Source organism: Diadema setosum, chromosome 18 (genome assembly GCF_964275005.1).
Source record: "Diadema setosum chromosome 18, eeDiaSeto1, whole genome shotgun sequence".
Taxonomy (NCBI): domain Eukaryota; kingdom Metazoa; phylum Echinodermata; class Echinoidea; order Diadematoida; family Diadematidae; genus Diadema; species Diadema setosum.
Genome location: NC_092702.1, coordinates 37047972 through 37071056, shown reverse-complemented (window position 1 = coordinate 37071056; position 23085 = coordinate 37047972). Strand labels below are relative to the sequence as shown.

The 23085-nt window shown below is 38.8% G+C and overlaps 1 protein-coding gene across 1 annotated transcript in view; it reads left to right on the top strand.

Annotated features, from left to right (window-relative positions):
• LOC140241736 (uncharacterized) overlaps positions 1 to 21650 on the top strand; it is a 35158-nt gene extending 13508 nt beyond the window's left edge. Inside the window, exons 3-8 of the mRNA XM_072321487.1 lie at positions 9012 to 9157; positions 12424 to 15094; positions 16499 to 16598; positions 17635 to 17794; positions 19698 to 19779; positions 21196 to 21650. Of these exons, the coding sequence (XP_072177588.1) occupies positions 9012 to 9157; positions 12424 to 15094; positions 16499 to 16598; positions 17635 to 17794; positions 19698 to 19779; positions 21196 to 21345 (3309 nt within the window). The 3' untranslated portion in view covers positions 21346 to 21650. The remainder of the gene's footprint in view (positions 1 to 9011; positions 9158 to 12423; positions 15095 to 16498; positions 16599 to 17634; positions 17795 to 19697; positions 19780 to 21195) is intronic.
• Positions 21651 to 23085: the final 1435 nt, after the last annotated feature.

Sequence of the window (23085 nt, the reverse complement as noted above, 5' to 3'; positions counted from 1 at the left end):
ATGGCTCCGTAGCTCTGTTTTGGGTCGCGATCAAGATGCTGTGGTAATCTGAGGGAGGGATTCAAGGGGGCGGGAGTGGAAGGTCTGAGAAAGAAACAGAGAGAAAGAGCGACAGTGATGCAAGGAGTTGCTGATGTTTACATGCGTGCGAAACAGATGCTTCCTGTCTTCACATGGCACCTCCATTGGCATTTACAGCGGGTATCATGTTATGCCGAACAGTGGGGCTCACCGTCTTCCCTCTATTTACATCATCTGCTTGGGATAGCTGCATCATAACAGTTCAGCTAGTTCTTCCTTCTTTCTGTAGTTTGCTTGTGAAGCATTTCAACCAGTGGCCAGTGGATGTTATATTGCTGGAATAATACCACAGCTGTTGAATCAGACATCATTTCATCAATTCCTGCCTCTGTTGGATTTTTAACTTGTTGCTTTCTACCGTGTGCCATGGTAGGTTAAAGATTGTTTTGACTGCTGCTTGTGGCCAAGTGTAGCCTCAGATATAGACTTAATAACTGTAATGCACATGTGGGCAAATGAATGGAATATGTATGATTTTACATGATGTATATTATCTTTGATATTAGAGAATCAAAAATTTAATGTTTATAATCTCTGCATTGTAACTCTTCAATGTTTCATACATTTGTAGGGCCCCCCCAAAAAATATGCATTTGTATCACATTAGATTTACTGACTTGTTTTTCATGAACTTGCACAAGTGCCATCAGTATGCAATATAACTGTACAGCAAGTTTCCTGACATACACATGTAGATTATGTTATCCTACATAAAAAATATAGAGATTGATATGCATTCTGTACACAATAGTGAATATCAAAGGCTTAAATTGACCAAAATAGTTTGTTTACAAATACACATGTAGGTCAGTAAACAGCTCAGTGAAATATATGTCTATGCTACATGTACATGTACACATGTAGGACCTACCTTGCATACTGTAAAACGAGGAATGTTCGCGTCAATTTTAATTTCGCAAATTTCGCGAGCGCGAAGATTCGCAAAATTAAAATGCACGCAAAAGTTCTTTTCTACACTATATGCATTGAATGCCAGTGGCAGTTCGCGAAAATTTCATGCCGCAAAAAGGGCCGTCGGCTCCAATTCGCGAAAAATTCATGCCACGAATATATCATGTTTTACAGTAATTTGCATTTCAAGTCATAAAGTAGATTTAAACTTCCCCTGTGGCTTACATTTGCAACTGTATAAAGCATGTTTCAATCAATTGTGTACCAAGGAATCAACATTAAAAAAAATAGAAATAGTAATATTTAAATTAAGTCAGTCCATGTCTGTTTATACACGTAAATGCTTCACAGTATCACCAACTATGGCTTCGGTAAACATTTACAATACATTATGAATTATATTGCAAATGTTACTTTAAGGTTTGATGTGATGAAAATCATTGAAATAACACATAGAAAAGGGCCATTACTACACTTATATACAATGTATGTAAATATTGCAAATAAAAATTGGAAAAATTGTAGCAAATACACAAATTAGGTAATCTATCATTAGTATTGCATTGTCTTTCTGATTGTGATATGATGCAGGTTACTGTGTGCTGATTTTAATAGTGATCAATGAATTCAAGTAAAGATGCTACCTGTCGTTAAAATTGCTCTGTAGTGAGAGAAAATGTGTTTGCTGGAATTCCACCAATTACTGTTCCACATTTCCTAGCTATACGAATTCAATCATGCATGATACTAATTGTGCATGATATTGTGCTCACTTCAAGGTCTTTTGTGTAGTTTTTGAAACTGTTGACGATTTTGTACTTCAAAACACATTTTGTACAGCCATGCATGTCTCAGATTTGCATGTTCACATTGAAGGCAAATGTGAGAAGCAGGACTGAAGAAAGGTTAAAAAAATACCACAGACTTCCTTCGTGGGACAGATTTTTACGTTTTGATCTAGAAAAATGTGGTTAAGGGTTTTTATTGCAATGAATCCTTTTTAACTCTAACCTGACAGAACATGCCTCGTGATAGTGTACAGTCCAGAGGTCACTCAAGATGACTCACTTGAAACATTGTAACTTCCAGATTTAATCTCTCCACTGCAGTGAGATCTGATCTGTCTGGAAATAAGTGCTGTGACTGTGAGCTCCTTTGCACAATGATCTCATGCTAGTTCAACTTCCCTCCCTCTCTCTCTCTCTCTCTCTCTCTCTCTTTTTTTTTGGGGGGGGGGGGCTGTTACTGAAATATTAAAGTTCATGCAGAGGTTGGGATAAGACAGTATCAGATAATATAGTGTCCTACTTGATTTATCAGTGTGTTCATGTGATCCACACCATTCTTTAGAAATTTAAGGATTTACATTACATGGCTCTGTCATACAAAGTGGTGCTGATTAGAGGCACTATATATGGGTAAAAGTCAGTAAATTTATGTCTTAGGGTTTACCATTCCTTTGATGTGCATGTACTTTCTGTTTTCCAGGGATTACCAACGGAATGCACTAAAGTTTTTTTTTTTTTTTTTTTTTTTTCAATAGAGGTCCATTGAGATTATTGTCCAGAGTGTCAATTAGTATGTCTGTATGATGATTATGCATGAAAATAGTTCAGTTCACGTGATGTTCCTCATCTTAACAGATTTAATACATGTAACTTGAAGTTTTAAACTTTGATAATTAGTTTGTACTATACGTGAAGTTTTGAATAGCCTTGTGTAGACGCACTTGAAAGTTAGCAATCTGTAAGATTAGTTGATAACTTAAACCTACAAAATGTTTCTTGTTATTTATGCTCTATCCACGTGCCCCAGGGTGTCCCACTTGTAGTTTAAAGGTACAGTATAAGGACATGATAATTGATGACATCTACACATGTAGTGTACCTTGGAAGGTGTGTGACTATACAGATAGTGTCAAGAAAAAAAAAAAACTATTTGTGTACATGGCTTCTTTGAAATACTCTCTCAGATATACGCGTATGTTGGAATCTAATTTCTCAATGAATGACTCTGTGTCAGCTCCATTTCCCTACTAAAAGTTTTTGTTTTTGATGTTGTTTTTGTAAATGGCTAAATTTGAGAATCACTGTTTTGCAGCCTTTACAGAAAAAAAAGTTCTGACAACAGTGCTGCTATGAGGTCAAGTCTGAAACACTGCTGGTGTCACCCAGTATTATAATGACCCAGTCCTCTTCCCAGCCTGACATATGATCTTTGATTATCTGGGTTTATCCAAACTGAATTTGATTCCTATAATGTAGTGACTAATAATTGAGGATTAGTTACTCAGTTTATCAGGCCTACATTATTTGTAGCATCAGACATTTTAAAGTCTTGCATATTCCAATAATTTATGTATTCATATTCACACATTTAATAGAAATAAAAGTATTACAGATTTTATGTTACAGTGAATCATAGGAGGATTTACAGCGCCACTGATAAACCACAGGGTTTTTTTTTTTGTGTGTGTGTGTTTTTTCTCATGTATTGTTTTCCATTTTTTCCTCCTGAGTTGCTATATTGTACATGTAGGCAACTGCTGTTATATACTGTACAATATGTGAGGGAAAACCCCTCTTCAGAAGTGAAGCTTTATTCAGGTTTTTTTTTTTGCTTGTAATGGTGCTCTCTCCCCAGCTTGCTATTTTCATTATGGTTTTTAGTCATATCATAGCCATCCTTGGTCCGGAGAATCTCCTGCCTGGCCTGCCCATACTTCTGATCTCTATGTAAGAATCACACAGATCAGTAGCCTCTGCTCAAAGACAGTCTAGGCAAGTTGGGTGTGTGCACTACACTTTAAAAGCCTGAATATATTATAAAGGGAGCATTTTTGTGTGTGTGTGCATGCACATTTTCTGCCCCCAAAACAGAAAGTGTTTGTTTTGTGGTTTAATGTAAATGCCCCTATTGATACCATCTTGTGAACAATGATTTAAGGTTCAATCTTATTCCATGTACAGGAGTGGCCTTACAAACGTGCACTCTAGAAAAGCTGACATCCTGAATGTTATAAAATTTATTTTTGAACACCCTGTATATATACAGTGTGTGTACAACGTACATGCGTTTTTGCATAGATTTGAAGTAAATGTTGTCAAGCCTTTAAAACCACTTTTTAACATTGAGAGCAGTGATTAAAAAAATGTTTTAATAAATCACATTAAATGCACATACACGTACACCGTAGTTCAGTTGTATCTGAAAACACCCTACTGTACAAGAATGTCAAAATCAAGCCGCAAATATTAGGCCATATCACTGATTTTCTCAACTGTCACAGTGACGGTTAATTTCAGAAATGTTTTTTTGATAAAACTAGTGTTCAAATTTTGTATATTTAACAATACTTAACATTAATTATACTGATTAATATTTTCATGTTGGTAATTATCATCCCTAACTCATATTTTAGAACTATTTTGAACCACAAAAGCTTTTTTTATTCCCATTTGCAAATGGTAGCAAAGGGCTTTAAAGTTAAAGCATTCATTGTAGATTAGTGTAAAAATTTTCAAGCTGTCTGTTTTGTTTATTTTTCTTTTTTGTGTGTGTACTGTGTGGGTGTGTGTGTGTGTGTGTGTGTGTGTGTGTACTGTGTGGATGTGGGTGTGTGTGTGTGTGTTTCCTTTTATTATTATTTTTTTCGGGGGGGGGGGGGGAGGATGGGGAATAACTTTATTTCAGTATACCAGTACTTCCATTTGCATCAGTGTACAATTTGTAGTTATAGTGCCACTCCTGAAGCAGCTACTGTGTGGTTGTGTACATGTATACCTGAAGAACATGACCATTTTAATTGAAAATAACACAGCTAAAACATAATGTCTTTGTACCATAAACCTGGTCACTCACTCTTCATTTGGGATTGCCATGTAGTTCGTTTGTCACTCATAACTTACATTGTAGAATGGGCAGACTTCCGGTCATCATTGGGATTTATCTTTTTTTTTAAAACCATTTATTCATGAAGTTTGTTTCGTATCACATTGTGCATTGTGTCAAGATGCTGGCAACAGTATCACAGAATCAGAAAACATGATGCTGATAATGTGTGCCTTTCATGGCTGACCTTGTGAAAAGCTATTGTGTCAGACATGTTTCCCTATTTACAGGTAATTGCACTTTTTGTCTGACCCTTTGTTTTGTTTTTGCTTTGAATCATGTTAGTACTCTGCCAAGATGAAATGATATAAATAGTTTTGATTGTACTGCACTGACTAAAAAGTCAGTTACCATTCTTGTAGACTACACAATGTGAACTGATTTACCGATGCTAAGCTAGCTTGAAAATCCTTTATGCTCTGATACGTAATAGACAATGTGACATGCTACACATTTGTAATAAAGAATCAATGGCCTTCAGTAGAGAATGAACACAAAAATGACAATGAGGGGTTCAGTATTTTTGGTATGTAGAACTCCATGCTTGTGTTTATTTTTTAGACTGTGATTGGGAAACGTGAATTTAACTTCTGAGGACCAATTGTTCATGTCTTTTTGTTGTATTGACTTTGTATAAATCATTCCAAGCACATAGATAATGATCAACGAACTGCTAAAGGCAACTTGTGCTCTATCGTTCTTTGGATGCTACTCAATATCCTTGCGTTCACTCATGTTTTTGTGTGTGATACATAAAGTGGATTGCCAATTACGCTATTACACATTTCTGTGTTGAAATGCAGACAAAACAATTCAAGATGAAGCAACCAGTGCCAGATTATTGGCCATGAACATGTTTCAACTGCATACCCTCAACCGCTACTTCCTCCTATAAAATTACCACTAAAATCAGCAGCTGTCTTTCTCATTCACATTTGTCATAACGTGAAAATGTGTTTGAGGCTGACATTTCAAGTCCCAACACAGTGCCAGTGTCATTGAGAACAAAGGGCCCTGATGAACCTGATAAATCCCAGGCTGAATCAACTTCATGGTTAGTCTTGATCATGAGTAGCCAAATGACAGTGAAGCACATTGCACAAACAATGCATTCACCTAAACTTTGGTCACTGCACTTTAATGTCTGTTGGTGCAGTCATTCTGCCATTTTTCAGTGACAGTGCAAATTCCGAGGAATGTTACGCTTGACATTGACAGCTAACTTTTTCCTCTTTTTTTTTTTTTTTGTCAGTTAGTACAAGTTGTGTCAAGTTTGTGGGAGTTTGTGGTCAAGTCATTGCTAGGCGTCGTGTGGCAAACAGACTACAAAGTGGATATGACTCATTGAGTACACGTGGAAGAAACGTTGTTAGCTGAATAACAGCACGTGGAACTCATGATGTATGAATCTACCATGCCCTCTACTTTGGGTAACTTGCTGTATTCCCCTTCATATGTCACTATGATCTCTTAATGGTTTATGTACAGTACAGGGACTGTGCTGCTACAGGTCTACATGCAATGATAGGTTTTACTTTTCACACTACACTTTATTACATTTCTTCTTTTTCAATGTAGCAACAGTGTAGTCCTTTTCTAGCTTCTAACTTTGTATTGTCGGTCACTATTAACCCATTGTGGGAAATGCGTGTTCTAGCAAAATCAAACCGTCCTCAGTGGGTTAAAGTACATGTATATGAAGATCTCCTGTGGGGGGGTGGGGGGGGGGGGGGAGGTGTTACGAGTGTAGCTTTATGCAATAGCCCCTCCCCCACCCCTTACACACACATTCACAAATGAATTAAGGACCTTGTCTTACAGTCAGTAAGCCTTAATTATTCATTTTCCTACTTTAATAATGCAATGTACCTTATGTATTTTTTTTTAAAAGCTGCAACAGTGTTACCTTGAAGTTCATGAACTCAAGAAAATGTCAGATGACTCATATTGTAAGATATCTACATGTACATTCATTGTAAGGCACTGAAGTACTGCTCACAGTTCTAGATTTCCCTGATAGTGGGACAGGGAAGTGAGTGTCTTTCACCGAGGGAAAGATATTTGAGTGCTTATAGAAAAGAAAACAATCATATCTTAATTTCTCCAAGAGATGTCTGCATTTGAGTTATTATGGAAATCACATACACTCGTACTTCAGATGTGGTGGGGGAAGGGGGAACCAATAGAAAAGTGGGTCTAGTTTTTCCTCGTATTTTATGCCTGTGTATTAAAAGTGTATGTGTCACTTTGATATCTAAGGTATTCAAGTTCTTCTGAAGAAAAGTGTTTACTTCTGAAAAAAGTGTTTTTTTCTTAATCTTAAAAGAAACTAAATGCAAGGGAGCATGGGTATGGAGATGACATACAACTGGACATGTGTACGCTTGTACGTCATCCTTTTTTTTATGTGATGAAAACAGGGCTTGCAACATGTGGACTACCAATGTACTAGTAGTCTGGGCTTGAAAGGCTGTTTAAATTGTGTGCGACTAGTGTCACAGTTTTAACTGCCTGTGCCTATGGCCAGTAATCAACTTCAGACAGATTGACCTCTTGTTGCTGCTAAGTAATGAGATTACTCAGCACAGTCAACATGTCATACTAGACTCTGAGGACTTTGTGTCACTGATTCTCCTGCTGGTGACAGACTGGGCTGCTTTGCTAGTGAAGGACACAGTTGTATCTAGGCTTCATGTTGGTATGACTTCTATGTAGTTGTGTGGAGTTTGTGTGGAGTGCAGTGTATGTCTAACATTATACTGAACTTACATATGTGTACTGTGATAATGTAATCATATCACCTTTCAGTATTGATTAGATTTAAACTTCTTGAGTCTGTCTAGTAATCGTGTTCAGAATTCGTTGTTACTGAACAGAAGCTTTCTAACATGGCAGCACCTCCTTATTTAATGCCAAGAATTACTTCTTTGGAATTGGAAGAAAATCCTTTCAAGTTTATTGGTGACTTTCAATTCTAATCTTATAGCCAAGTTGTATTAATTATCTTTTCTTTTTTTCTGTATCATCAAACATGCATAATGCTTCATAGTTTTTCTCCTGGTTTAATTTCAAAATTTTTGGTTTCATTTATTCATGCTAAATAATTTTCTTTTCTTTGCAAATTTCTGTATTTCTGTTTCTGTTTCCTCCCCTCAGGCTCTAATGTCTTATTTTGTCAATATTTGAAGCTGTGCATTCGGAAAACAATAAATGAGCAGTATCCATAGACAAAATCATGCAAATACTGGTATGGAAAAAGATCGTATGTGACCCTGCACCACAAAACAAACAAAAAGTCGCCAGACATTAGTTAAGACTATATTCTGAAAGAGCAGACTTTAAGCTTTAAAATGATGTATAACTCAAATCAAATGGACTCTCCTAACCTATTTAAAATTGGAAAGAAAGCACAAACTCAGGAAAAGTGTGAACTGAGAAAAGAGGCTCTGAAGTACAGTGTCTATTCAAGCGCTTAATCTTTACCAAACCGTGCTAGCTGCGCGATGAATGGGACAAAAACAGGAAGTAAACCACCCGAGTAACAACAATAAAGGGATTATCAGATTAAACTGAAATTAAGCATGCCTCCTTAACACATTCTGTCCATAATTAATGCCAACTTTCAAAGCAGTAGCACAATCCTATCAAAAGTTGAAAGTGAAGAGTGTGTACAAGGTTTTTCAGAAATGAAAAAGGGACTCTAAAGACACACCTAATCACACTATTCAGCCAAAAATGTTCGAGATAAACTGCTAAAAAACACACTTTCCTGCCCGTTTTACGATCCCAAATTTTAGCATAATGTAGAAGACTTGCTCTTATAGAAAATATGAAAAAGTCAAGATCGACTAGGTTGACCCATTTCACATATTTTCAGTCCTCTCGCAAAATCAGTGTGTGCGACTTTTTGTTCGTTTTGTGATGCACGGTCACATATGTCAGTCAGATGTTCAGGGAGTTCTATTTGCAAAAACTAGAAGAGCACTCACAGAATTCCCAGGGTACAGCATGGCCAGCTTGCTGAGTAAAAGAAGTTAAAGAGATGCGTTGTAAACCATTCACAGATGATGAACATGCCAAGCCATCTTAAATTGTAATATGTCTTGTAATGTCTTTTTGCCTGATAGGACTGTGGGATTGAAGGCCTTGTGGAGGAACTCTGTCTCAAACTGAAGAAAGTCCAAGAGGAGCGGGAGGAGAACACTTCACCAAGCCACTCACCAGACCATAGCAACACACCCAACTCAGATGATCCAGCTGATGAGAAGGAGAGGTACGACCCTTAAAGGAATTATAGATTTGGTAGAGATGGGGCGTCAGGTTTCCAAGGATTTTTTTTCTTTTTCAGATAATGAGAAACCCCATGAAATATAAAGGAACATGCAATTTTAAGAAGAATTCAAAGGTTATTTGATCATAATCAGTTTTGAAATGGCTGAGATATCCAAAAACAAAGAGGTCTTAATAGGAGATGGGACCCTCCTTTTATTAGGACCACTTTGTTTTACTTCATTTTTTAATATCTCAGCCATTTCAAAACCAATTTTCATCAAATAAACTTTGAATTGTCATGGAATTGTATGTTTTCATATTTCATATGAGGTTTCTTATAGCAACTGATTGACAAATTGTCCTACATCTAAGAAACTCAATGGGAGAATTTCATGAATTTGAGGTAATTATCTCACAGAAAAGTTGGAAACCAGAATCTCCATCTAAACCAAAACTACACTGTATACCATCCCTTTAACATTCCTCTCTTTGCTCCGTCTCATTTTTAAAATCTTTAGACAAGGCATACTAATGAATAGCTTTTAAATGGGACTGGGTTAAACAAGCATCTGTGTTTGAAAAGCATTTACAAGCATCTTACAAGGTTTGTAAGGTTGTAATGTGTAAGTCTAAAGGCCATCATTCCTTCTTGTGGTGCCCTTTGCCTTTCCATTAGTTTTTACTTCTATGAATATACTATAAAAGTCAGAGGTGATTTTGTGTGTAGGTTAGTATCCATCTCCTAGCCTATCCATTATGATGACATCATTTTGTTTCTTTCTCCCGGCCTGTTATCACCCTCACTTTTACAGTCATCTGTCATGGTTTACTCCTGAGACACTGAAAATTCAAAGAGATGTTGCTGATTCATGCTATTTATCCCCAAACTGATATCATATTTCCTCACACACACACACACACGCACACACACCCTTCTTTCCCCCTCTCTGTCTGTCTGTCTGTCTTTGTGTCTCACTCTCTGTAGTTGAGGCATGTGCATTCACTAACAGCAATACTGAATTTGGCATATTCTTAATATTTCTTATCATCAGAACCTAGGATTTTTTTCCGTTATTGATAATGCCACACTAGTGAATATTCACCTCACAGACTGTACAAAATTTTCACATGTAAATCTAACTGTGGAAAGTATACTGTGACTGGACGCAGTTTACATAACCATTTCCACTTTTTTGTCTCGCCCACCGGAGGTGAAGGCGAGACTAAGGGATCCAAATGGCGTCCGTCCGTCGTCCGTCCGCCGTCCGTCCGTCCGTCGGTCGTCCGTCACAAATGTTAAAGTTTACCTGCAAGACTCTCTTATGATGCATAACTTGGCAACTGTTACAGCAATGGCAGCCATACTTGGGTGATAGAAGCACTAGGGGTATCTTCATGTTATAGTGTTGTCGGAGGTCATGTGATGATGTCAAAGGTCATTTGAGGTCATATATTAAAGAGTATGTGCAAGACTCTCTTTCTATGTTAAAGTTTACCTGCAAGACTCTCTTTTGACAAATAACTTCACATAAGTTGCTTGGATTACAACCTAACTTGGGTCATAGATGCACTGGGGGTACCTTCATGTTATGGTGCCGTTGGAGGTCACAGGATAAGGTCAAAGGTCATTTGAGGTCATACGTTAAAGTTTACTTGCAAGACTCTCTTATCACACATAACTCGACACATATTGCTACAGTGGCAATCAAACTTGGGTGATGGATGCACTGGGAATACCTTCATGTTATGGTGCTGTAAGAGGTCACATGATAAGGTCAAAGGTCATTTGAGGTCATACGTTAAAGTTTACTTGCAAGACTCTCTTATCACATGTAACTCAGCACATGTTGCTACAATGGCAGTCAAACTTGGGTGATGGTAGATGTCTCTTGGGAAGTTGAAGGTAACCACAAGGTCAAAGGTCACAGACAGGGGTCAACGAAGTTTTAGGGCCCAATGTTAAGTTTTTAGGGCGCATTTCGTTTATGGCTCATAACTTTTGATCCCTTTGTCCGTTTGTGACCAAACTTGAATGGAAGATGTCCCTTGGGGAGGTCAAGGTCGTCACAACGTCAAAGGTCACAGACAGGGGTCAACAAACTTTTAGGGCCCAATGTTATGTTTTTAGGGGCGTTTTGATTGTGGCTCATAACTTTTGATCCCTATGTCCGTTTGTGACCAAACTTGGAGGGTAGATGTCCCTTGGGGAGTTAAAGGTCATCACAAGGTCAAAGGTCACAGAGAGGGGTCAACAATTTTTTAGGGCCCAATATTAAGTGTTTATTGCGCGTTTCGATTATGGCTCATTACTTTTGATCCCTTTGTCCGTTTGTGACCAAACTTGGGTGGTAAATGTCCCTTTGGGTGTTGAAGGTCACCACAAGGTCAAAGGTCATAAGCAGGTCAATTAACTTCTGGGAGTTATAAAAAATATTAATTCCGTGTACGCGAATGGGCAAGACACAATTTGGCACTTGCCTTGTTTTACACTGTATGTCATTGCCCAGTTTTGTCCTTTTTTCTCTCTAGCATTTAATGTTGAACATGTAATGTGGCACTGTGTATTCATTCAATAGTCACCAGTCTACTGTCCTAGCAGTTATTGTGGGTATGATTGTGGATTTAGCAGACAAGTTAGAAGTTTACCTTCTTCTATTCTTACATTATGTCTTTCATGTTACTCTTGATGAAGTTGCAGACATGAAAGTCTGATAAATAGCAAAATACAAATATTTACATTGTATCTGAAGTTATTCTACTTTTGCTCAGAAATAAAAAGTTCTGTATCCCAACAACCTCCTTACCAGATTTCAATGTTTTGAATGTTTTGAAACTTGATTCATGGAATAATGACAGCAACTCTAAGGTCTGTTTCTTCATAGCTAAGAGTTGAACCCTAAGGTGGCAAATTTTAAGCAGATGGTGCCATCTGTATGTTAATATCATTGTGGATAATAACTTGCATAAAATGTTCAGCGGATGCATTCATGCAGGGGGATAATAGTTCACATTTGTTATGTACTTGTCAAGTCTCAAACCAATACAAAGTACATGTATGGCAAATCCCAAGTTGGTGACACACTAGTCTTTCCAAATGATTATGTTTTTCTATTTCTTGCATGGCTGCATGTTATTAGACACTGTTCTGAAAAGGCCAATTATTTGGTCAGGAGTGTGAATGGTAACAAACATATATTTTCACAGTGAACTCCACAAGAGATTGACATCCAGTAGTGATTCTGAGCCTTTGTTGTCTTATTTTTCCAGGTACTATGAAGCCTTTCCATCACTGAGTGATAAGACAGAGTTAGCTGCAGCTGACGTCAAGCCGAAGGGAGCATGGAAATTGAAACCCAAGCGAAACAACTCAACTGGCTCCATATCTGCCAACCCCTGCATCAGTCATGACTTGGACTCACTGCCTAAAAAGAGTTTCTCAGCATCAGTCTCTCGCAGTAGCTCTTCTCCTGTCGCTTTCCAAGAACGTCATTATCAGCGAGCTCAAAGTCTGCCTAACAATCTCTCCAGAAACAGAGTCAAGAGCCCTACATTTGTCGTTCCAAAGTATCAGGGACGAAAAGGTCACCGCTACAATCAGAGCCATGAAAAGGGTTCAAAGCGGCACAACAGAGAACGGGAATTCTCCAGTCGTGGAGGAGAGAGAGGCGATGGCAGATATGCAAGAAAAAAGGGGAACGTGTTTCCTGAATGGTACAGCGAAAGTGGGGAAGGACTGGCAGACATGTCACACTGGGATGGCAAAGAAGCTGGTCTGACAGATGATCCCAATCGTGCTGTCCTCACAATGGAAGCCAAGGAGAATACAGATAAAGCTGTCATTGAGGAGGAGAAACTTGATGAGGCAGTTAGTACCATGGTTGAAACCCTGTGTCGTAGCATCATGGAAGAGTGTGATGATGATCAGCCTTTTGTGAAGGGCTCTCCAAATGGGCCTGAGCAACTTGCTGATGATAGTGAGAGGTGCCTGTTTGAAAGACATAATAGTCTTAAGGATTGGCGTGCAGGTTCCACAAGAATTGCTGACACTGATTATGAGGCCAGCATGGCTCCCACCACAGTCGAAGGTCAACTGCATCCTTCGTCATCCATCTGGGAGAAGAATCTTGTGCCAGGGAGTCCATTGTGCATTGGCCATCAGGAGCCCTGGGGAGATGATGCAAGATCTTGCCTGCCTACAGCAACATCCATCACTGGTACCAACTCTGCCATCGAAGCTTCTGCCTGCCAGCTTGCCAGTGGACAGACCAGCCCGCAAAGTTTGCTGGAAGATTCTGCTGCTGATGAGGCTTCTGACACAACGTCTTTAGCTGAAGAACTTCGCGTTGACATCAATCACCACCAAATGGACAGTGCTCCAATCTCGCCCCGCAATGCCCCCATTGGGACTGGTCGTAACACAGACAGTCTCTTGAGGATCTGTGACCACACCCATGCACACTCCCATCCCTTCAACATCCATGGCCCACCAGGACAGGCTGGTTCAACTTGGGGTCTCCCCAGTGATAGCTCACAAAGTGTTCAGCCATGCACACCTGTCATGTCTGGTTTACCCAGTGATCATTCTGTGAGTGCTGATGAAGACAGTCTCGTGCAGGGGATATGTTCGTCTCACAAGGACAGCTCACTTCTAAACATGAGTGAAGCTCATTCACTGGACATGAATAATGCCATGTGGGCCACATATGAAACCAAGCAACCACAAGTCAACCCACCCAAGATTGTAACATGGGACGACAGTATATTTTCCGGATTCCAGCCAATGGCAAAGGTATCTGCTTTCATTGAAGGAGGAGTGTATGGCAGTCCATACAGCAGTCACAACAACAGCCAGTTCAACAGCTGCTCCACGAGTCCCTGTAATGACAGCAGCATCAGAGAGTTGTGGGAGAGTACACAGAGCAGAGGGGAGGGTGCTCAGAGCAGAGAAGCTTCTTCAGTTTGCTCACTGGAATGTCTCTTGAGCCCTCAGCCATGTGGTGGTGCTTCATGTTGTTCTATTCAAGATGAACAGAGCATCATTGAGGACAGTCTTGTAGATAGCCCTAAATATCTCTGTTCCAGAAGCTCTTCACGTTTTGAGTTTGCACGAAGTATCAGTGACATAGAAAACAGTGGCAACTCAAGCCCTCGTGGAACTGAAACTGATGAAATGATATCTGAAGATGAGTGGGTTGAGGAGGTTCCCAGAGATGGCCATGAGACAAGCCTAGCAGATCTCAAAGGCAAGCTTTCTGAGCATTGTGACATGGACCGCACCCCTCAAGACAAATGCTCTGGTGTCAGTTCAGGAAGTATGAATAGTCAACATGGCTCTTCAGCCAACAGTCAGCAAGGCTTATGTCACAGTCTACTTGCTTCAGGCAAAGGCACTGTTGTCACTCAGCATCTACTGTCGGCAGACTGGAAGAGAACCGATGCCACCTTTTCTGAACCCATCCAAGATCCGCATCCCCAGTCCTGGAGCAGTGCCATGCCAGCAGGCTCTTCGCGTCAGCATCTGATCTCATCAAGTTCACATTTCAAACCGATTCAGCAAGGGTTCACCAGCAGCAGCCCCTTGACAGCACAGACCTTTGAAGATGCATCTGAGACCCAATCTTCTGTGGAGTATCAGCAGCTCGTTGCCAGAAGTAAAACTGCCCAGCACCAGGGGCCCCTCAGACAAGGAGCCAAAGTGTCAGATACATCAAGAATAGTCCTGCCTGGATACACAGCCTTTGAGTCTGGTACCAATGCAATGTACCCCAATGCATATAGCAGCAGTAATCCTGTCCAACACAGCTATTACTCACATGGACCCGGAGGCGGAGCTGGTCCTGGCATTGGTGATCCTGGAGGAGGGAGTGGCTGCATGGGAGACTCCTGGGGCTACTTTGGCTTCAAATCTGGCCAGCATCTGGATCCTGACATGTCTAAGGTACACCACAAACTCTTGCATGCTTTATTTTATGCACTGCCTACTTTAAGTCTGTGTTTCTTTTGGAATGAAACATAATTGTACATGGTGATGATTAAAAACTACCATGATCATCACTCTTGAAGTAACTTTCACATTGATATAATTTTCTCTCAGTGTTCTTTCACATATTTGAAAGCAATTAATTTTTTTGTTTACTTGGTAGGTTTTTTTGCATGAAGATGTAAAGGGAATATTTAATGTGTAAGCAGTGTTTTGTAAGAACATGATCAATGCAGCAGAGGAAGATATTGCATGAATGTGCTTAAGATACACAGGTCATATGCATTGTTTTGGTATCTTCTTATCTTCTTATCTTCTTGTGTATAATGGTGTCATGCATTGGAGTGTGGTAGAGAGTTCATTTCAAGACAACTAGGATTTCTGACATGCAATGCTTTGACACTGTCTGTTTCACTCAGATTTTGACGGCTCCATTGATTTCCTGTATACAGATAGTACTTTTCCTGTAAATTTAAATGTTACAGAAATCAAAAGAAAAACCAAAGGGGATGTCAGGTGGATGTTTGTTTCTTGATGGCCTCCTCAAGCCTTGATCTAGTTTTTCTGTATTTCATGAGTTTACGGGCTTCATTTAACTTCACTCCACATCACTGGTACCGACAGAGGGGAACCCCTTTTTAGTAGAGGAAGTCATGTTTCTGTACCCTGATGTAATATGAGCAGAGAGGGGAATTTAGAAACGTTACTTTTAATATCCATACTGGGCTTAATAGTGCTCTTGTGTCTAGACATGCAGTTGGATTACAAATTCTAACCCCAAGAATGTGCATTACATTTGTATTACCATGCAAATGCAACAGTCTTTTTTCCCCTTTCTTCTTTTCTATTTCCTTACAAATTGTTTTTAAGCACATAATGACCTTCCATGAGGTACGACGGGACTATGGTAGTTGATGCCAAATGAGTTAGATATTGTATGACGCAATGACATTTTGAGCGATACACAGCCAAGTTGCTGGCAATATTCTGATTTACGACCAGTTGTATATTATTCAGAAGAACACAGGATTTAAATCTACAGACTGAGGTTTATGTGAATTTTTTTAGTAACATGAGGAAAGAAGACAGAGAGAATAAAACCGTAATCAGAAAAGTAGGCATCTGATGAAAGTTACAGAGATGGTCATACCCACAACAACAGCAACAGGAGTTATTTCATGCAGTACTGTATGTACAGCAAGGCATGAATTTCGTGTTTGTAAATTTACAAACAAATTTACAAACATCTTTTGTTTATGCTTGTATATTGAATTAGTACAGGCCTCGTGACAAATATTGCATAACTCCAGCAAACCATTTCCTTGTGATACAAAAATGTTTGTACTGAATGAATCATTGCAGTTTGTCGAAGATGATGACGTGTTTCTCCATGAGGGTCTTCTGGTGGACCAGCCTCTTGAGATACACCCGCATCGTCTCCAGGGACAACACAAGAAAAGGGGTGAGTCCATGTTCTGTAAATGTGGCTGGAATATCTATCCATCAGTGTGTCATCATGACTTTTTCCCTTCCTGATGAAAACAGCATGATTTTAATAGCAATCTCTGAATTCCTGTGGCATAAAAGAAGCTCCTCCATAGTAAGAATTTTAAAAGACAAGACAATTTTGTCTACGGGGTAATGTATGCAGTAAGAGAAAGCTGGATTTAATCCCTTGTGCCAACCTTGTGCACACCCAAATGCAAAAAAAAAAAAAAGAAAACCCCACCAACAACAACAAAAAGAAGCAATATTACTGCATAAGTTTTACTGTGTTCATTTTTATGTCTCTTGGTCTTAACTTAATGGGATGTAGCATTACAGCAGAGCACTTTGTTCCTACGGCTTCCAGAGGATATTTTTAGACCATAGTCATTTTCAGTTAGTGCAGGCTGTGGTATTTTGCTTGAATTGACCAATTGAAATGACCCATAGAAAGTGAAAACATGACTCTCTGTCATCATTCACCACTGTTAGCGTCATAGAGCCCACAAAGGCACACATGTACGTCTTTCATTTGTGAGAAGGATTTCAGCTTCACTGAAGCTGAGGAATTGGTTATTTGAAAGGGCCGTTGCAGTCTGGTGATTTCTGACTTCCTGAACCATGAGACCTTTTTGGTCCTTACATCTACTGTGTTTATGTGTTGATAATGTTCAGCACTGCTCTGCACAGTCTAATTGTCCTTAACTATGGAATGACACCCCCCCCCCCAAAAAAAAAAAGAAAAAAGAAGAAAAAAAAGAAAAAGAAAAGTAAATGAATAAAAATAAGCAAACTGAGAGGCATTTAAGAATGTATACTAGGCAAACTTTGGCAGGAAACATATTAGGAAGAGTTCTATGTGTTTGATTTAAGTAAAGGAACATGTTAAATGAAGGAAAAGCGGTACAAAAGATACAATACACAATGATGATGGACCAGGATTTGATGTCCCTCATGATTTCTTTGTCCTTTTTAATACTGAAATCTTTTTCCTTTGATATAATTGTTATCAGGTCAGACAAACAATGTCTGCAAGGAATTTCTGTCAGGCCAGTGCAACAACAGCATGTGTGGTTTCTCCCATGTGGACCCAGGACATGTCACATGTGGACAGTGGCTGGAGGGAAGGTGCCAGAGGGGTTCACTGTGCCAGTTTATGCATGGCTACACCAGGTAAGTCATGTGACAAACCATAGCACTATTACACCATGTGAGCATGTGTGACAGAACTATGTCCCAAATTACAAACAGTCATTTTTTTTTTTCTCTCACCTTCCTTCATACTCTGTAATTGTGGTCTGTAGACCTACTGAAGCTTCAGATTTATGAGGAGCCTAAGTTTAAAAGTTTACACATTTGCATCAAATGAAAATAGTGTTTGTTCAAGCTCTGTGTGGTCAATTGTTGAAACTCAAGGCTTAAAAACTTTGCAGATGAGCAAGTCTTCTCTCTGTCTCTCTTTCTAAGGCGGTGTAAATTGGTTTGAGGAAGTACATTGGTTTGATTTTATAAACAATGCTAGTATGTGTTTATGAATGCACAAAGTCAAGTTATGACTTGTAGTCCCCTTTGTTTGCTTTCTTCCTAATTACCAGGCCAATATATGCATTTTATCTGGGATAAAAACCTTCAATTGTTTGTTTTGGAGAATAATTTTCCTGCTACTGCATGTAGATTTTATTTAACCCTATTCTAACTGGGGGGGTCAAATTGACCCCCCCCCCCCGACGTTTCGCGCCATGATTCCGCAATGCGCAAAGATTTTGCCGCGTCGTTTCATGACTTTTTTCATTCGAGTCTCCCACATATTTTGAGACCAAATTTGCGACGTCCAGGTACACCGTTCTGAAGTTATGCAATGTTTTGCATATGCATGTCAACCCGAAAAACGCTCGAATTCATGATTTCGTGTGCAAATCCAATGCAAACTGTGTTTTTTTGTTTAATTGATATAAATTAGATTATTTCAACTTTTAACCATTGAAATAAATCAGTTCTAATGTAGATAAGCTTGAAAAAGTGCCTCCAATAAATTTTGGCAAAAAAACAATAGAAAACAAAAGATCGAAAAAACAATAAAATACATAAGAAATTAACAAAACAATAAAAAACAAAAGAAAATTATTTTGATTGCGCTATTTTTTTACTAGAAAATTGTTTGATGTGTCTTGAGGAACTCTGACACAAAAATTTAATAATCCTTCAGTCTTTTTGATGGAGTTATAGGTTAAAATATGATTTCATGCGTTAATTTGCATAATTAATTTATTAAAAAATATGAAATCAAAATTTTTCTATTGTATGACCATGTAATCTTGTAGTTGACATCCGGCTCTATGTTCAGGCAAAATTTTGCGGCGATCGTGCGATCGGCGGCCGAGTTCTGAAGGGGGGGTCAAATTGACCCCCCCCCCCCCCCCCCCCAGTAAAAACTTGGTCTCAAATAGCCCAGTTAGAATAGGGTTAAATTTTTCATATATTGCCTTGCAATGTTTATTATGTAGCAATTTTGCTCCATAGACCATTACAGAATGGTATGTGAATCACTTGTCTGTGACTTAAATTATTTATCAGTCTTGACAGTTCAGAAAATTACTCTGTGTATTGTGAGAATGGTAGTGCAACAAAACATGAAGGATGATGTTCTAATCACATTTCTTATCAAAGATTTTATGGCGTTAGAAACTACCCACATATTATGCATTCATACCATTTTTTTTTTGGGGGGGGGGCAGGGCAAGTGTGGTATTTACATGAAAAAGAGTTCCTCATTTTAAACTCCATAGAGTCCTCAGAAGATCTGTAAGTACATGTAAATCTGAGGGAAGAGTCAGGATTGTATTGTATTCTATGTTGTGTGTATATGAAGGGACATCTGACGTGACTTGGCAGTACAACCATTATTATACAAACAAGTTTTATTGACTGCAACTGATTGATGAATTGCCTTGCATCAACATAACTTTGAAAGAATTCATTAAAAAGGCTTTTTGCTGAAACATGCAACATGTGACTGTTTGTTTACATCCTTCTTTTACATGTCTGCATTTCTTTGTCAATCCTCTTCCCACCCCAGTGATGTGTCATCCCAGTGTAGTAGCCGAGCTGAATCCAGGACGGGTAGTGCCACGCCGGATGAAAGTGAAGAAATCTCCTGGGTGAGAAATGAGCCAAGTTTGGCATTATACAAAATCTGAATGAAGTCAGTAGGTAATGCTTTATTCAGACAAAATTCACCCAAAACAAATGTAATTATCAAAAGTTTTTCTATGGCACAGGTTTCCTTTATAATCTTCTGCAAAATGAAATGCAGCTCAACCAAGTAGTATCGTACTGAGCTGCTGTTCTTAGTGTTCAGTAATAACAGTGTGGCCCATCCTGGCCACTATTAAAGGCCCCTTTTACACTTTCACGCATTGCATCACGGATCATCAGGTATCATCATCCCGGGATCATCTGTACTGTTTCCGGCAATACCGTGTTGACACCATGAAGTCATCCAGCATGATCCTTGATCATCCAGCATTTCCGTGAAAAAAAAAAAAAAAAAAGCTAGCTTGATTTTTCATTCTAGACATGGATGAAAACCAATCCATACTCTTCAATCATTGCTTCTCCATCCGTTGATACAAAAGTTTCTGTATGTATGAATTAGTGGGAGCCCTGTGGAATATAAGTAGTAGACTAGGCTCTTGCCTTTCGGAGGGGGTGGGGGGTGGTGGCGGGGTCCCAATTTCAGATCTGATCAAGTACCTATGTCTTTAACCATGATGTCTCTCTCGACCCATGTGTATAAATGGGTACCTGGCAGTGCTGGGGTAATAATCAGGCATGATATTCTGTAGATTTAAATCTAATTTCAGATTTTTTTTTTCTCAAGTCTATACACATTTTGCTTTTTCCATGTTTGAAAATCACCTGAAAACTTTGATTTCCGACTTTTTCTACAAACCTCAATATCATCTCTGATAATGATAATAGAAAGAATAAGTAAGACCATTATCATGATGACTGTTTAATCTGGAGGGGTCAGGAGAGATGTTCTTCTCCCATTTAAGTGGTACTCCTGCCTAACCAGTGGATGAAATCTTTGTGATTATTTCAAAGGATTTACTTACTATTTTTAGACATTAATGACAGGCAATTAAAGTGTTTCAGCCAGAATTTGTCCTAATAGAGCGGTTTCTGGTTCTGATTAAGTGATGGAAATAACGTGTGAAAAATTTGTTACATCCAAATTTTGTTGCACTGGAGCAATCCCCCCGCTAAAGCAGTTTCCGATGAGGGGCTGAGCACTGTATGATTATTATAAATCCTTCAATGTAAAGAATATTGATTGCCTGTAGGACCCCTGTAGAGGTAGTTAAACTGTAGATGATGACATGTGGAAAACCATAAGGGGCACCACAAAAGATAACAATGAGATAACATTTAATTTGAGAGAGAACCATTCATCCATACCAACGTTCCCACTTTTCAGTATATTTAGCTTGATTGCATTGGATGAGCACTGAGGTGAAAAAATCTTATAAATGATATTATTCTAATGCATGAAATTCTCTGCTCCCACACAGGATCAGCAGAGGGGACGTGTGCCTGACCTGCTGATGTTGTCTGGATACCAAGGTGCTGACGGTGGTTTGAGGGCTCCCTCCAACCAGAGAGAAGGAGGAACGGAACACATCCGATCACAACCTATCAAAATATCCTCCAAGACCAGATGACGACAGCTTCGCTACCAGTGTTGGTAGTGTAGTTATAGTAGTCTATGGTATTTATGAAATATTTGTGGTTTTAAAATGTTATGCCTGCACTATAACAATGGTTTTGCTTTGGAAATGTGCTGTATTTATGAGTTCATCCACTGATGAATTCGTGAACCCATGGTAAGAACCTTAATGTATGAAAAAAATACACCAAAAAAAAACATATTGCTTGACTTCTGTATGTTCGTGAACATGTGTGTTTGATGTTTTTGGAAGGCATTCTTCAAATGTTTGTAGCACCACAAGGTTTGTGCAATCTAGAGTTGAGATGGAGAAAAGTTTCAGCTCAGTAGTTTAGTAACACGTTACTGAGCATTGACACAGACTGAAACTATGAGCTCACATACATACTTAGAGCAGTGAGCAGTTATATGAATTTTATATGATGATATAAGTGCAGCATGCATGAGTGTATGTAAGGCTTTCCAAGGCCCGTGGTGTACTGTGTTCCTATAGAGTATTTCACTTGTCATCTCTATTTCTGTTCTGTAGACCAGTATCATACCTACCAAGGTTCTCAGTGCTTTCATATAAATTTGGAGGAAAAAAAAAAGAAGAAACTGAATGAATTGCAGTATCTTCTGAAATTGTGGAGCAGTCACCTAGTCAGGAATACATTTTCTAGAGGAATAATGACCCTTTTTATCGAAAGAACATGTTACATTTTGCTCATTTCTGATTATCAATTTGGCAGAAAAAAAAATCCAAGCACTTGACCCATAGTTCAAATGAAGACTTACATGAGAAGATTGTGGCAGTGTTTGTATAGAAACAAGATTTCTCTCTCAACATTGCCTATGCATCAGTAATTTGACACCATGAATTTTGACCTGCTATATAATGGTGATGCAGTAGAGTTTATCACCGACAAGGAGCCCTGAATGTAGCCAAAGTCAACATGCTGTGCATTGAATATTATCAAGAGCCTTGACCAGTGGCATGATGTGATAGGACTTCAGGGTTGGCATGGTTGATAGCCAAGGCTTTGACATGAAGACAAGATTTAAGGACATCCCTGCTAGAGTTTTCAGCAACACACTCCTCTCCATTTCTGGTGTTATGGAGCAATCATGTTGTAGTCACACAATGTGTTCTTAGTAAAAACCATACATCAGCCATAAGAACACAACATTGATAATTTACTCAATAGATTAAATGCTTTCTGTGATGAAATGGCAACAGATACATGTTTGAATGTTAGTAGCTCCTGTATTGATAGAGTATCCTAATTTTCATGAGAAAAATGAAAAGTTAAGCAATGTGGCACAAAAACATAGTTGTGGTGTAGATATACAACTAATCTTTATTTCATGTCAATTCAAGTGTGAACTTGAAATGTGCCCTTTTCTCATTGAATTACATTTGCATCTTTTGAAAAAGTGGAAAGGGTTTTCCATTTTTTTAGTTCGCATACAAGAAAAGTGCATTGAGCACTTCTTTTGATAAAAGAGATTGATTGGTAACACACAGGGAGCTGTTCTGAGTTGAATTAACTGTGACGTGTGAAGGGGTCAGCAAAGCAAAGAACTAGAACGTAATATATACAAGATGCCAGAAGCTGCAGGATTTAAATCTTGAAATGGAATTGAAATCCTAGTATACAAAATTGTACTTGGGATATTTTGTGTGATTTATTTAGGCAGGTCAGTGGAGAGGAATGAAATCTATGCATGTTTGATATTGCATCAGTGGATAGCT